General features: G+C 45.4%; 2 protein-coding genes across 7 annotated transcripts in view; one reads left to right on the top strand and one right to left on the bottom strand.

The window, feature by feature from the left end:
• NCLN (nicalin) overlaps positions 1–13117 on the bottom strand; it is a 45275-nt gene that overhangs the window by 26206 nt on the left and 5952 nt on the right. For 3 of the 6 annotated variants that reach the window (XM_085892429.1, XM_085892428.1, XM_085892430.1), the window contains exon 3: positions 1736–1875. In XM_085892429.1, coding sequence (XP_085748555.1) covers positions 1736–1874 — 139 coding nt within the window. In that variant the 5' untranslated portion in view covers position 1875. Of the gene's footprint in view, positions 1–1735; positions 1878–3030; positions 3107–3172; positions 3314–13117 lie in introns of those variants that run through there. The other 3 variants (XM_085892427.1, XM_085892432.1, XM_085892431.1) reach the window with 3 other exon arrangements.
• LOC147021959 (uncharacterized) lies at positions 3336–12768 on the top strand. The gene is made up of 3 exons (XM_085892436.1): positions 3336–3578; positions 3726–3901; positions 6686–12768. The coding sequence occupies exon 3, from the start codon at positions 9219–9221 to the stop codon at positions 10500–10502; it is 1284 nt and encodes a 427-aa protein (XP_085748562.1). The 5' UTR covers positions 3336–3578; positions 3726–3901; positions 6686–9218; the 3' UTR covers positions 10503–12768.

The following is a 13117-nucleotide window of genomic DNA, read 5'->3' as shown; positions in this document are numbered from 1 at the left end:
TTCCAAAACTCCCTGTTCAACTGGTCCCCTTGTCTCGAACACCTATTTTACTCAGGATTGTTTTCCTCTGGAAACCACACCAGTTATTCCTGCGCGCACGACATGCGCTCACGTTACACCTTTTTGTTCCAGATTTTTGTAAAGGAAGACAGTTCACTAGCAGTTTGGGGAACAGTAAAAGCCAACAACGCCTGGCAATGCCTGTGTGAGGTGACATCACAACTTTGCAAAGTATCCTGGGTGTTTAAGATGACAGAAAACAGTGCCTCATGAAATGATGTGTGCCAGTGCTGTGTAATGAAGCTTCTGGTGAACGAAAATGTCAGACCAGCCGATGTTTCCAGGAGAGCGATGATACACCCCTCACGCAAAACTGGACTTGATGAGTGGAAAAATCATCGCATTCAAAATGGACGTCGATCGGTAATGCACGATGAACGCAACATTCAAGTGAAACCTCACGTCGTGACTGCAAGCATTACCAGTCTTGAACGGTTGCTTTTGGACAAGCGCCGCATCAATGTCACGTGATGGAATTTTTTTTTTTTCCCCCTCCGATGAAGGGCTGATGCTCGAAACCTCAGCCACGCTTCATTTCCCATGGAAGCAAACTTCCTCTCATCAGCTTGTACTCGAAAAAAATACGTTGTTCATCTTGTTCGCCAATGCATCCTCACATCTACGTGTCTTCAGACTGGTATTCCGTTGTGCGACACATGAGCCGTTACATTGACACCTGGAAGCACGAATAAGGTTTCCACGTGATCAAAGGACAGTTGCGATGGGACGTGCTCAGGCATTTCCCCCTGCGGTCCAGATATGTCGTCGGACATATTTCCATTTCTTTGGAGCAATCACACACACAAGTGATTGAGTACCCAAGTGACATCAGGTTTCAGATATGGGGATGTGAGTCCTGAAATGGCTGCGTATCCCATCGTAAAAACTACTGTGCTACTCGCAATAAGGCATTCCAAACCCACGTAAAGGGGATCAAGCTTTCACGAACAAACGGAACAAATGATGATCGAAGCAGTCTTGCAGTTTGTGGCTTTCTGAAATGCATCGTCACAGCGCTACTTCGTTGCCAAGGATATCAAGTGCTGCAATATTCAGTTGTAACATTGGAAGACCAGGATGTGTGGAGTGTATTGCAATCAGTAGCAAGCTAAATGTTGGCCTACAACATGCGTACGTGTCACCATGAGCAAGTGACAAGCGAATTCCGCGTATGGCGCAGGATCAGCGCCGACAGTCTTCGCGTACAGACCGCCTCTGTGGTGAAAACGAATCATTTGCGAAAACGGCTGTTTTAAGGTAAATGTACATTTACTGTGAGTCTTCTTCTTTTTGTGTATGCAAATAGTGGCTCACAGGTTCAAATCCAAATCAGACAGCCAAGTGACAGCGCCGACTGTGGACAGGTGGATTGCCTCGAATCCTTCGTCGAATTTCCGAAGTTTCGTCGTTCAAGAGGTGATGGATCGTTTGATCTGGTGAAGGGCTATGCTTGAATTTCCACTTGTGGAGATGGTGCGACGTCCACGAATGAAGAGTACGGATCCGGTTTACAGTCACAAGAAGCCAACACAAATCGCCCGAAGGAGTAAACGCAGTGCCCAGCAATCTTTGTCGCTCCGACGAGGTAATGCCACAGGAGCAAAGGGAGGAAAAGGAAAGGTGTGGGGCATGTGACCAGTGTGCTGCCTCTTTTGCACGTGTTCCATCGTCTCACCGTAGCCGATCCCGTACAATTCGTATTGCTGTGCTCTCCACGCGGTGAACTCGTGCGACGCACAAACCTCGCCCGGTCCGATGAACAGCAAAAGCAGTGTCGGCAGCAAAAGCAACAGCTCAGTGACATCGTCCATCATCCTGAAAGCAAGCAATGCATGTGCATGTCATCGGCACCTCAAGTGGACACCGCTCCAGGGTGTTACCGTGACCAATACACAAGTGTTATGTTCACCGCACCTGTGCTTTACCACAGCCACTACACACGTGTTACGTGCATCGCACCTGTGTATTACTATGGCCACTACACCTGCGTTACCACGGCCACTACACATGCATTACATGCACCGCACCGGTATGTTACTGTTATACCCATTGTACACGTGTTACGTGCACCTACGTTACCACGGCCGCAACACACGTGTTACACGCACTGCACCTGTGGTTTACCGCAGCCACTACACACGTGTTACATCCACCACACCAGTATGTTACCGTTATACCCATCGTACACCTATTACGTGCACCACACCGGTATGTTACTGTTATACCCATCGTACACGTGAAATGTACACCGCATCGGTATGTTACTGTTATACCCATCGTACGCGTGTTACGTGCACCACACCGGTATGTTACCGTTATACCCATCGTACACGTGTTACATCCACCACACCGGTATGTTACCGTTACCCCCATGGTACACGTGTTACATCCACCACACCGGTATGTTACTGTTACCCCCATCGTACACCTGTTACATCCACCACACTGGTATGTTACTGTTACCCCCATGGTACACCTGTTACATCCACCACACCGGTATGTTACTGTTACCCCCATGGTACACCTGTTACATCCACCACACTGGTATGTTACTGTTACCCCCATCGTACACCTGTTACATCCACCACACCGGTATGTTACAGTTACCCCCATGGTACACCTGTTACATCCACCACACTGGTATGTTACTGTTACCCCCATCGTACACCTGTATGTTACTGTTACCCCCATGGTACCTGTGTTACTGTTACCCCCATGGTACCTGTGTTACTGTTACCCCCATGGTACCTGTGTTACTGTTACCCCCATGGTACCCGCGTCACCACGTTAATAAATCTCCAAACTCGGTAAGCACGCAGGGTGCAGTAAACGGATAGCGTGTTACTTCACGGCGATTTCAATGGGAATTATTGGACGCTTCATTACCGGATATAAAGTAAAGAGCGAGTCATTGTCAGTACAAGGTTAGACTCGAAAAGGCGAACGACACCCATTCATTCTCACTCCCCTTCCCGCCGAGAGAGAGAGAGCTCCAGCGAAATTATTCAGCTCCGATAATTAATCAACGCCGCTTTACATCGTGTATTGTACTCAAGGTACATCGTGTATTGTAGTCAAGGTACATCGTGTTTACGTGCGTTACTCCACTCACGTGATTTAACACGAACACTTCGCCGGCACGCTGGGGCCGCCCGAGGTCCCCAAGGTACTGCAGGCAGAGCAACGGGCACCCCACTCACGGGGTCCTCAAGGGTCCTTTCACAATAATTCTTTCATCCGATTTGGTTTTTTTTTATTACCTCAGGAGGTTATGGTGAAGGTTGCAGCTGACGGAACATCGTGCTTCAATGTTTGTTGTTGTTGTTTTTTTAAACGTGGGAATGTGGAAGGGCGAGGGGCCAAGGTGCTGCGCGAGTACGTGTCACGTGACGATCGAAGTGCCGCCGTTGATTTTTCCTTTGCCGAGTTGTTACATTTTGATGAACGTGAGAGCCGTGTTTGTGCTGCGATGTGCAGCGGTTAACGAACGGACTAATTCACCGTTCATCAAGTGTGAGGTAATCGGAGAGACGATGCCGAGGGAACACAAATTGACAATTTCCCATAATTGTTTCATTTTTAATGAGCAATTTAAGCTTCGATGCCGATTATCAGAAGCAGAACGTCACAACCCTTGGGCTTTTGTCGTTTTTTTTTTTTTACAGCTTGGTGAAATACCCTCAGAGTTGTTGGTGAGGTCGCTGTGCCGCAGAATGTATCAATATGTCAAACAGAAGGGCCATGTGGAATAAAACAAAGGTCAAAGTGGGTTCAAAGTTCAAACAAATCCATTTGAAGAGAGGTCGAGAGTGCAGCAAGTGTGACGAGACACAAGTGAATCGTAATTACCTTTGTTGCAGTTGTCCAAAGCTTCCTATTCTTCTATAATCACGTGATTTATATATACATATATATCACGTGATGATTTGAGTCGTGTTGTGTGTGTGTGTGTGTGTGTGTGTGTGTGTGTGTGTGTGTGTGTGTGTGTGTGTGTGTGTGTGTGTGTGTGTGTGTGTGTGTGTGTGTGTGTGTGTGTGTGTGTGTGTGTGTGTGTGTGTGTGTGTGTGTGTGTGAGTGACCGCGTGACCGCTGTTTCTCGACAGCCACTGGTCCGATCTAATTGAAACTTGCCAGCTATATTGCTGGGGACCTGAGGATGTGCCTTTTCAAGGTTTGATATTAATCGGACAAGTGGTTCCCAAGTTATGGTCATTTATTTACCAAACCAATGACAAGACACGTTGTTGCATGGGCGTGGCCGATGGGGAAGGGAAGCTCAGCCGCGCTCGCCATTACGGGTTACAATGTACGGACTTCCGGAGAGTAATGACTTCGTGTATTCTAATAATTTCTCGATTTCATATGCGCATTTATAGATAAACACAATGCCCCAAGTTATGATCGTTTTCATATTAGACAGTGCATAAATTTCGGTAACATAAGAGTGCTGGTATTCTCCGAACCAGGAAGTACATTTTTTTTCTCTCTTCTCTTTTTGTTTTTCCTTGCGACGACATTGCGAAAAGGCAAAATATGTTGGCGCTAATTGAATAATTGGCCATTAAAACTAAATTGCGAATAATCGTAACTGCGATATGTGAAATTCCGGGCGACGCACGTACGGGCACGCGAGAGCGAAGAAACGGCCTGTGTGGTTGTTGTTTCATGCTCGGTGTTTGAATATTTATTTATTATTATTATATTTTTTTATGGGCACGTACTAGTCTATCTATAATTCCAGCAATCTCTGTCTGTCTGTCTGTGACCGCTGTTTCTCGACAACCACTGGTCCGATCTAATTGAAACTTGCCAGGAATATTGCTGGGGACCTGTGGATGTGCCTTTTCAAGGTTTGATAGTAATCGGAGAAGTGGTTCCCAAGTTATGGCCATTTATTGATCAAACCAATGACAGGACACGGTGCTATGACGTCACAATTCTTCTTCGTTTGATATGATGTCACAACTGACGCTAGGGACGTGAGTATGTGCCTTTTCAAGGTACAGGCACGCACGTACGGGCATGCATTAGTATAGTATTATAATGCAAACCATGGTTGTATGTTCATGCGTTCGTCTGTCTCCAGTTTCTGGAGGCCGCTTCCCACGCTGCATTTGAAAATCTCCGCACGAAGGGAAAGCTCAACGTACAACCGGATGAAGAGCACGAAACAGAACGAGATACATTTCAAACGAATAAATACAACATGGAATCGCTGTTTGATTGACAGTGCGTAAAAAATACAACTTGAGGATTATCACACAGTTGAACAAACCATGTTGGTGTTGTTAATAACAGCATTATCGAGCGTGTGCTGAAAGTCTTCGAACAAAGGTTTCTGTGCAAGGTGATAATTTATTGAAGAACAAGAATGACCGGTAACGGGATGATTGGGAAACACACATTGAATGCGCCATTAAAATATTTACTCGACACCTCTCATCCATGTCAGCCTCCGACGTAGTTACATCAGAATAAGCTGATTCGTCACACGGTCGTGGATTGTTTTACCTCAGTGGAGGCCCATTCAAAAATGATGTAACGCTATTTTATGAGGGAGGCGCGCACCATACGTGCTTGACGGCTTTGATTAAACCTTAGAAATAATTTTTCATTGGACATTGACTAGATTTTTTGAGGTTCCTCATGATTAACACTCGACCCAAACAACGCCAATGGAAATTTGACACAACAAACCGGGACGGTGTACAATTAGCATAGGCCTGATAGCTTCAGCCCACACAATTTTTTTTTTTTCGCGAGAAAAATGCGTGCTGACGGGCTTGATTAAACTTTACTAATCACTTTTATTCGACGTATGATTAGATTTTTCAGGGTCTCTCATCGTGAGCAAGTTTCATCGGAATTGTTGGTGTAGTTTCGGAGTAGAAAGCAATAACATTTTTTTTGGGGGGGGGGGACGCCCATCAAGCCCATGTCACGTCATCGAGCCCAAGAAACGCAGAAACCAGCGTGATTACGGATCACCACGATGGCTCGCGGTGCTCGTTTAATCAGCCATCTCAGAACCTCTTCTTCCGGTTGTTGTTGTTGTTCAGCATCGTGACAGTACAGTGAAGTTACATGCATTCAAAAGTATCCAAACGCAATACAAACCATTACCACAAACCTCCTTAGACCCGGACTTTTTGTTAAATCTCGCGAACACTCTTTGGTACATCATGGCTGATGAAGGTTGTAGTCGTTTAATCAGAATCATGTGTTGTCCAGTGGCAGGACCCCATAATTTTGGAGAAGCTTGCAATGTTTGGTAAAAATCATTTTGTTGTATTTTTTGATAGTACCTGGTGTGTATATGAAATTAAGGCTGGGTGGGAAATCACAGCTGGCTCGGCTTTTTCAGAATCCAAGATGGCCGACGCATACCACATCGATTTAGATTTCATTATATATTCTGTTCTAGATACAGTAGAATGATGATCCTGGTGTCAAACTGCATGTTTTTCAGGATGAAGAATACGTTGCTGCTATTATCATACCAATTGGGAGGTGTCTTCATCATGTAATTCTGCTATATTTGCCAAAAGCATCATAAAAATGACCATTATTAGCTGTAATTTTTACATATTTCTTGCTGACAGTTTTTAACTTTAGTCTGTTTCAGGATGAGATGAAATGGCTGGGTCAAATCGCCAAGAAGAGTGCTTCTTCAAAGACATTTATCATTGTGGGAGTGGAAAATTGATCCAATCATCACGGATTGATAAAATATTGTCAGCCAGTGAAATTCACCAGGATGACGTACGACTACGCCCAGAATTTTCTGATGGCACTGCAACTGTAAGATGTCACAAAAACTGTGCATCTAAGTGTGTATCTCCTGCCACATTGGATAACTTGGGCAAACGTGGGAATGATGTCAAGAAACCGGATGACCATAACGTGGGAACAAAGCGAATGCGTTCCAGTATTGGTAGTGACTTCAAATTTAGAAAGCACTGTTTATTCTGCCCTGACGTAACTACTTGTATGTTGCTACATGAGTATGATGCCAAGGTACCACTCAAATACAGAATCCCTGCATCAATTGTTACCACTGACAAGATGGCTGATGGCAAGACAACTTACAAGGAGTAATCTACTTGGCATATGTCAGAAACGTGAAGATGAACTAGGTAAAATAGTCAGTGCATGCATTCTTGGTGCGCCTTCTGATCCACATGCTGCAGATGCCAGATACCATCATAAATGCAACGCAGCATTTCATTGTGATGCTCACAGAACTAGCCATACCGACAGCAAATGTGCTGCTGATGACCATGCATTCTCTGAAACTGTCAATGTTGTTAGTGGTGATCGCACAAAAGTATGGAATTCTGTTGATGTTGAGGCAATCTACACAGACAATGGTGGATTCGTCATGTCCAGACAAACCTTAGTTGAGAAAGTCGTCCAACACTTCGGTGATGAAATCCTTTCGTTATATTCTCCTGGGATGGCAACATTACTGATGTTCAGAAAACATGTACCTGCAAATCTGAAGCTTGTGGATGATGATGATGAGAATGATGACATGGATGAATGTGTACGGAAAGTTGCCAAACAGATTTTGAGGGAAACCAAGGAAATGAAGCGCGATTTCAAGTCCAACAGCAAACTTATCAATCGAGAGATGGCAGCTGAATCTGCAAGTGGGACACTGATGAAGTTACTTTCAGCCATCACTCCAAAGTTCCAAAACTCACTGCAATCCACCATGGTCAGTAATATTGTATGTTCTGTTTTAACATGCCAGCCAACTCCATTGCAAATAGCATTAGGAGTGTTCCTAGGGGAGCATAACATGCTCATCACAGAACTGCACAACTATGATATCTGCTGCTCCTACGACGAGGTGCGACGCTTTAAAAGGTCAGCTGCTGTTCAGTCCTCAAAGGCCAAACTGTTAGCTGGACTGAGAGATGCTACTCCTGGGGGGCTGGTGCAAATAATCAGATAACTTTGATGCCATGATCAATTCACAGAATTGCCGACTTGAATGCCACTACATGGCAATGCTTGCAGCCCAGTGGAAGGCAGATCTTGATCGCCTTGATGGTCTAGACATGTCAATCCCTCGCCTCTCAAAGGAGGGAATGAAGCAGCCAATCCCTTGCAAAACACCAAGAGTTGAGTATGAAGGTCCCAAGAAGCCTGCTATGCCCATGGCTGCTACCAACCGTTTTGACATGTCAGATGCCTTTGTTGATGCCACTAAAGTATCAATTGACAGAATCGAGATGTGGACTTCACTTTCATCAGCGATGTGCTGTTCAAAGCCAACACTCCTGAGTACAATGGCTACAACACACGGCTTTGTCGTGAATCAGGAATGAGTCGAGCACCTAAGTCAGCAGTTGCATATCTGCCCCTCATAAACACAAAGGCAAGTGATCCAAATACTGTGCTCACCTCAATTACTATGGGATTTGAAGTCACCCAAGAGTCGAACCAGGATACACTGGTCCTCACATGTGATCAACAGATCTACAAGATCGTAGTGGACATCACCTTCCACCAACCAGAACTGCTGACAGGCGTAGTGGTGATTCTTGGTGGAATGCATTTCCGTATGGATTTCATTGGAACCCTGATGGCAGACAGTGGCCTAAAAGAGATACTGGCAACCACTTTTGGGTCTGTTGACAAGATGCTGCAAGGCAAAAAGTATCCACAAAATGTTAGAGCGCTGCGTCTGCTTACCGAAGAGCTCCTCCGCCCAGTGTTTGAAAAGTATAATGCACGTGTGAACAGCATGGATGACCTGGAAAATGTTCTGGACAAACTGGCTGCTCAGAGTCGCACCACAAAGATGTGGGTAAACAATGTCATCAAGCCAACATTTCTGATAATGAGGTTCTGCAGAGCGTCACATGAAGGTGACTGGCCTCTACATATTGCAACAGCTGAAGCTATAGGATCATACACGTTTGCTGCAAACAAATACAACTACACCAGATATGGCCTGTACTATGTGCGCTCCATGACCTGGCTCGGTACAGAGATTCTGGACAAGTTCTGCCGAGGACAACAGTCGTTGCATCACACTGCTGGTATCTACAATGGACAGTGGAGTGATATGTTCATTGAAACAAACTGGATGAAGAAAGGACATGGACCAGGTGGCATCATTGCTATGACAGAGAGCCCCCCAAACAATGGCGATGTGGGCATACAGCATGGATGTAACTATGACCCTGACTGGTGACCTGAAGAAGATGTCTGGGGATGATGAAAATGTACAAACCACCCACAAGGAGGAGGCTGTAAGTCGTATCGCTAGAGATGGGCATGATTGCCATTCACTACGTGGAGCTCTGGAGTCACACATAGACCCAATGGATCCAGTCACCCATGTGGCAGGATGTCTGCTCAATATCTCAAATGGTCAAATAGCCCAACCAAATGTAAATGCTGACAAAGCCCTAGAGGTTGGAAGTGAGCAGCTTATGCAGTTTGAGGCATCATGGCCAAAAGGCTTTTACAACACGCTCTCAAAGCAAGTGGTAACCTTCGCCGAAAAGAAGAAACGTCTGTCAGTTGGCGAGAATGCTGTTGTGGATCAAGAGGCAATCTATGTGCGTGTGATTGGCCTCCTTGTTAGTCAGCGTGACCTTGACTTGCAGCAAGTACTTGCAACTGAGCTGACTGCCTATCCACCATCAATGTTCCAAGCTGATGGCCGAATGCGGGTTGCTACTGGAAAGTCCACATTGAAGAACAACCTCCAGGTGGAAGTGTCACAGCGCTTACTAACGTGTCCAACAGGTATCGTGATGTATGTATCAGCTGTTCTTTGGACAGTTAACTGGCCCACTAATGGAACTGTTGACACATTCATATCAGGATTCAAGGCATGGCTCTCTGTACGGCTGTTTGAAGCTGATGTCCACCTATGCTTTGACAGGTATCGTGACGACTCAACCAAGAGTACCACTCGGTCTGCTCGAGCAGCTGCTACACGTGTCCACCAGATGGACCTTAGAACACCACTGCCTGCTCGGGATGCAGTACTCAATAATTCTGCGAACAAGGCACAGTTGAACTCCCTCATTTGTGAGCAGATTCTTATCGATGACCAGTTCCTGCAGAAGGCGACACAACATCACAGGCTAGTTGTTACTGGAGACGATGCTGTGCCCACTCAGGTATCCAGAGGACGCAAAATACCTCGACTGGATCTTGCCTCAACACACGAAGAAGCAGACATTATTATAGCCCAACAAGCCATCCACCTGGCAAAGGAAGGTGAGGGGTCACAAATTCGTATCCTTTGTGATGACACTGATGTGTTTGTGTTGCTGATCTACTTCTTCTCAAGAGAAAAAGTGGTCTTCCCTGACGATGGAGTCACCAATTCAAGGCCGTTCCTGCATCGACATCAAGGAGACTGCATCCATCATTCCTTCAATCTTGCCTCTCCATGCACTCACTGGATGTGATTCAGTTGCAGCAACCTATGGACTCGGAAAGACAAAGGCAATTGCTGTGGCTCGAATAGGGTACAAATTGGACCAGCTTGGTCAACTGATAGCAGACATTGACAAGGTTGTCAAGGAAGCAACAACGTTCATGGCTGTGCGTTATGGCATTAATACACCATGCTCTTCTATGACAGTGTCGTCAACAACAATGGGCAATCGACCACAGCACCAAAGCTCTGCAGTTTGCCTCCCACAACTGAAGCATTTGAACAGAATGTCCGTAGGGCACACCATCAGGTCGCCCTATGGTACGTACAGTGCCCTCAGTGGCAATCCACCAACCTTGAATGCAGTAGAGTATGGCTGGGAAGCAGATGACACAAACAGGCGCCTTATTCCACAGAACATGGCTGATGGAGTATCTTATGCTCCCGAACACATCCTAAAGTTAGTCAGGTGTGGCTGCTCATCAGAACGACCATGTAAGGGTGGGAACTGTAGCTGCATGGGGCACCAATTGGTTTGCACAATGTTTTGTGCTTGTGGTAGTGGTTCGATCTGTTCAAATCCATTCAATGCTAGGAAGCCTGAAACTGATATCATGGATGACAGTGAAGCAGATACCGATGATGACAATCATGAAGGCGATAATGACTAGTTGTGAATGATTTTTATATTTTGGGTAGAATATCAGCTATTGTTGTCTACTATTATGTTCTAACAGTATGATTTTGTAATTTTGAGAAGAATATCAGCAATTAGTTTTTAACAGTATTATTATTTTGTTTGAATACAATATATTTGCGTCACTTTTGTATCATATTGTGACGTCCACGGGACTTGAACAGTCCCGCCAACGTAGAATGAGCCGAAACGATGGAGGCGGTTTATTTATATAACCCAAAGATGGCGGTTCTAATCGCTCTACCGCAAACGGGACGAGGAAGGTGGCACGAGTCGCTTTTCACTGAGTTAATGATGTTTATTTCTCTAACCAGAAATAATAAGACTCGGCAAGAGGAGGGATCCGGGGAGATTCGACGGGATGGTGGTGTGGGTTCGGGCGTGGGGAAAACGCAAACAATTCCAATGGATATACCAATCTCAAACCCTCTAAGGCGCCAGGTACACACACACACGCACGCACGCACGCACACACAAAAAACGTAGCTGGTCCTCGTGGTCAGGCTGGCCCATGGTGTGGACGCAACAGTCCCTGGATTGGCGTCGGACGAGCTGGCGTTGCGCTCGTCAGGGGCAGGAGACACCGTGGTGCTGTCGACCTCCTGGTCCTGGCCCAAGTCCGCTCACAGCCGCCAGGGAACCAGTTCTGGCGCCAAGTTGCGAGCAGAAGAGGGAGGCAGGTCCGCCCGCCGTTCGACCCCGTACTCCGAGCCAGCAGAACCACAGAGCCAACCAAGGTGAGGCACGAGGCACAGCAAGGCCACGAGACACGATCAAATCCAGGATTGAATCAGCCCAACAAACAGCATGCTCCCAGCACAACAGCCTCCACCAGAACGGTTTTTCTGTCCCGATCTTCTTCCTCCTCCTTTTTCTCCGAACAGAGCCTTTTTATCCTCGAGTCCTCGTCACTTCCAATCGAGCCGTTTTATTGGCCCTCCGCCGTCGCCTTCCGCCAATCGTGATCACGGGGCGGAGCCATCCGCAGCACTGTCCTGTGACGTCAGGGCAAGCCTCCAGGGAATACTAAAAGGGGTTTACGCAGACACACTTACCCTAACCCGTTTCCCTAACTAATTACGCAACAATTACCATTTCCCCCTTGAAGAAATGGACATTTACTAGACAACTTATCACCACTGAATTGCTACTTATTACATCGAGATCCTGGTAAACTCGAACAGCATGGCATACCTAATTAAACATCCTAATTACCCTTTGAATGCATACCCCCCCCCCCTCAAACGTAACAATATTGAATGCTGTTCTCTTGAAGTCTTAAAAGTGGTCAAAATAGTCTTTTGAACATAATATGTTACTTGTTAATTGGTTATATGTGCAAATACACACACTAGTTTTATTAATCAATGTTGTTGAATTGTGTTATGTTATTTTCTGAAATACAGACTTTATTTATTTTACATGGTGTTTGTCTTATATTAAAAATGTGATTAAAGATATATTGGCATGCACATTATTGGTATGAAGCGATTCGTACAGAAAACAAACCATTATGACATATTCTGATCATTTTCATGGTTACGTTCTTGAATTTACGACATCAAAATAACTGTCCAAATGTAAAATACCTTCAACAAATTATCAACAAACACTTGGAACACAGTAATATGACAATTTGACTGCACGAAGAACTGGTTATATGCATCTTTATGAACACTTTTGAGGGCCATCTTGGAATTATGTCATCAATATGATCACGAAATGTTCAAACAACATCGGAATCGGATTCCTCACCCTCAAAAACATACATTTAGGCACAAAAATCATCATTCTACTGCACTTGGAACATGAGATATGAAAAAATCTAGATTTTCATTATATGCGGCAGCCATCTTGGCGGTCATCTTGGATTCTGAAAATGCCAAGCTGGCAGCAACTTCCCACCCAGGCAAAATTTCATCCATACACCAAGTACTATTGAAAAATGC

Source organism: Eptatretus burgeri, chromosome 8, assembly GCF_056783735.1.
Source record: "Eptatretus burgeri isolate ZD-2024b chromosome 8, Ebu_testis_v1, whole genome shotgun sequence".
In the NCBI taxonomy this organism is placed as follows: Eukaryota; Metazoa; Chordata; class Myxini; order Myxiniformes; family Myxinidae; genus Eptatretus; species Eptatretus burgeri.
The sequence above is the reverse complement of the archived record's forward strand: the minus strand, read 5'-3'. Positions and strand labels throughout refer to the sequence as shown.

What these genes read in the sequence shown, in the direction of transcription:
- LOC147021959 (XM_085892436.1), top strand. Translation starts at nt 9,219, where the DNA reads ATGGCGATGTGGGCATACAGCATGGATGTAACTATGACCCTGACTGGT.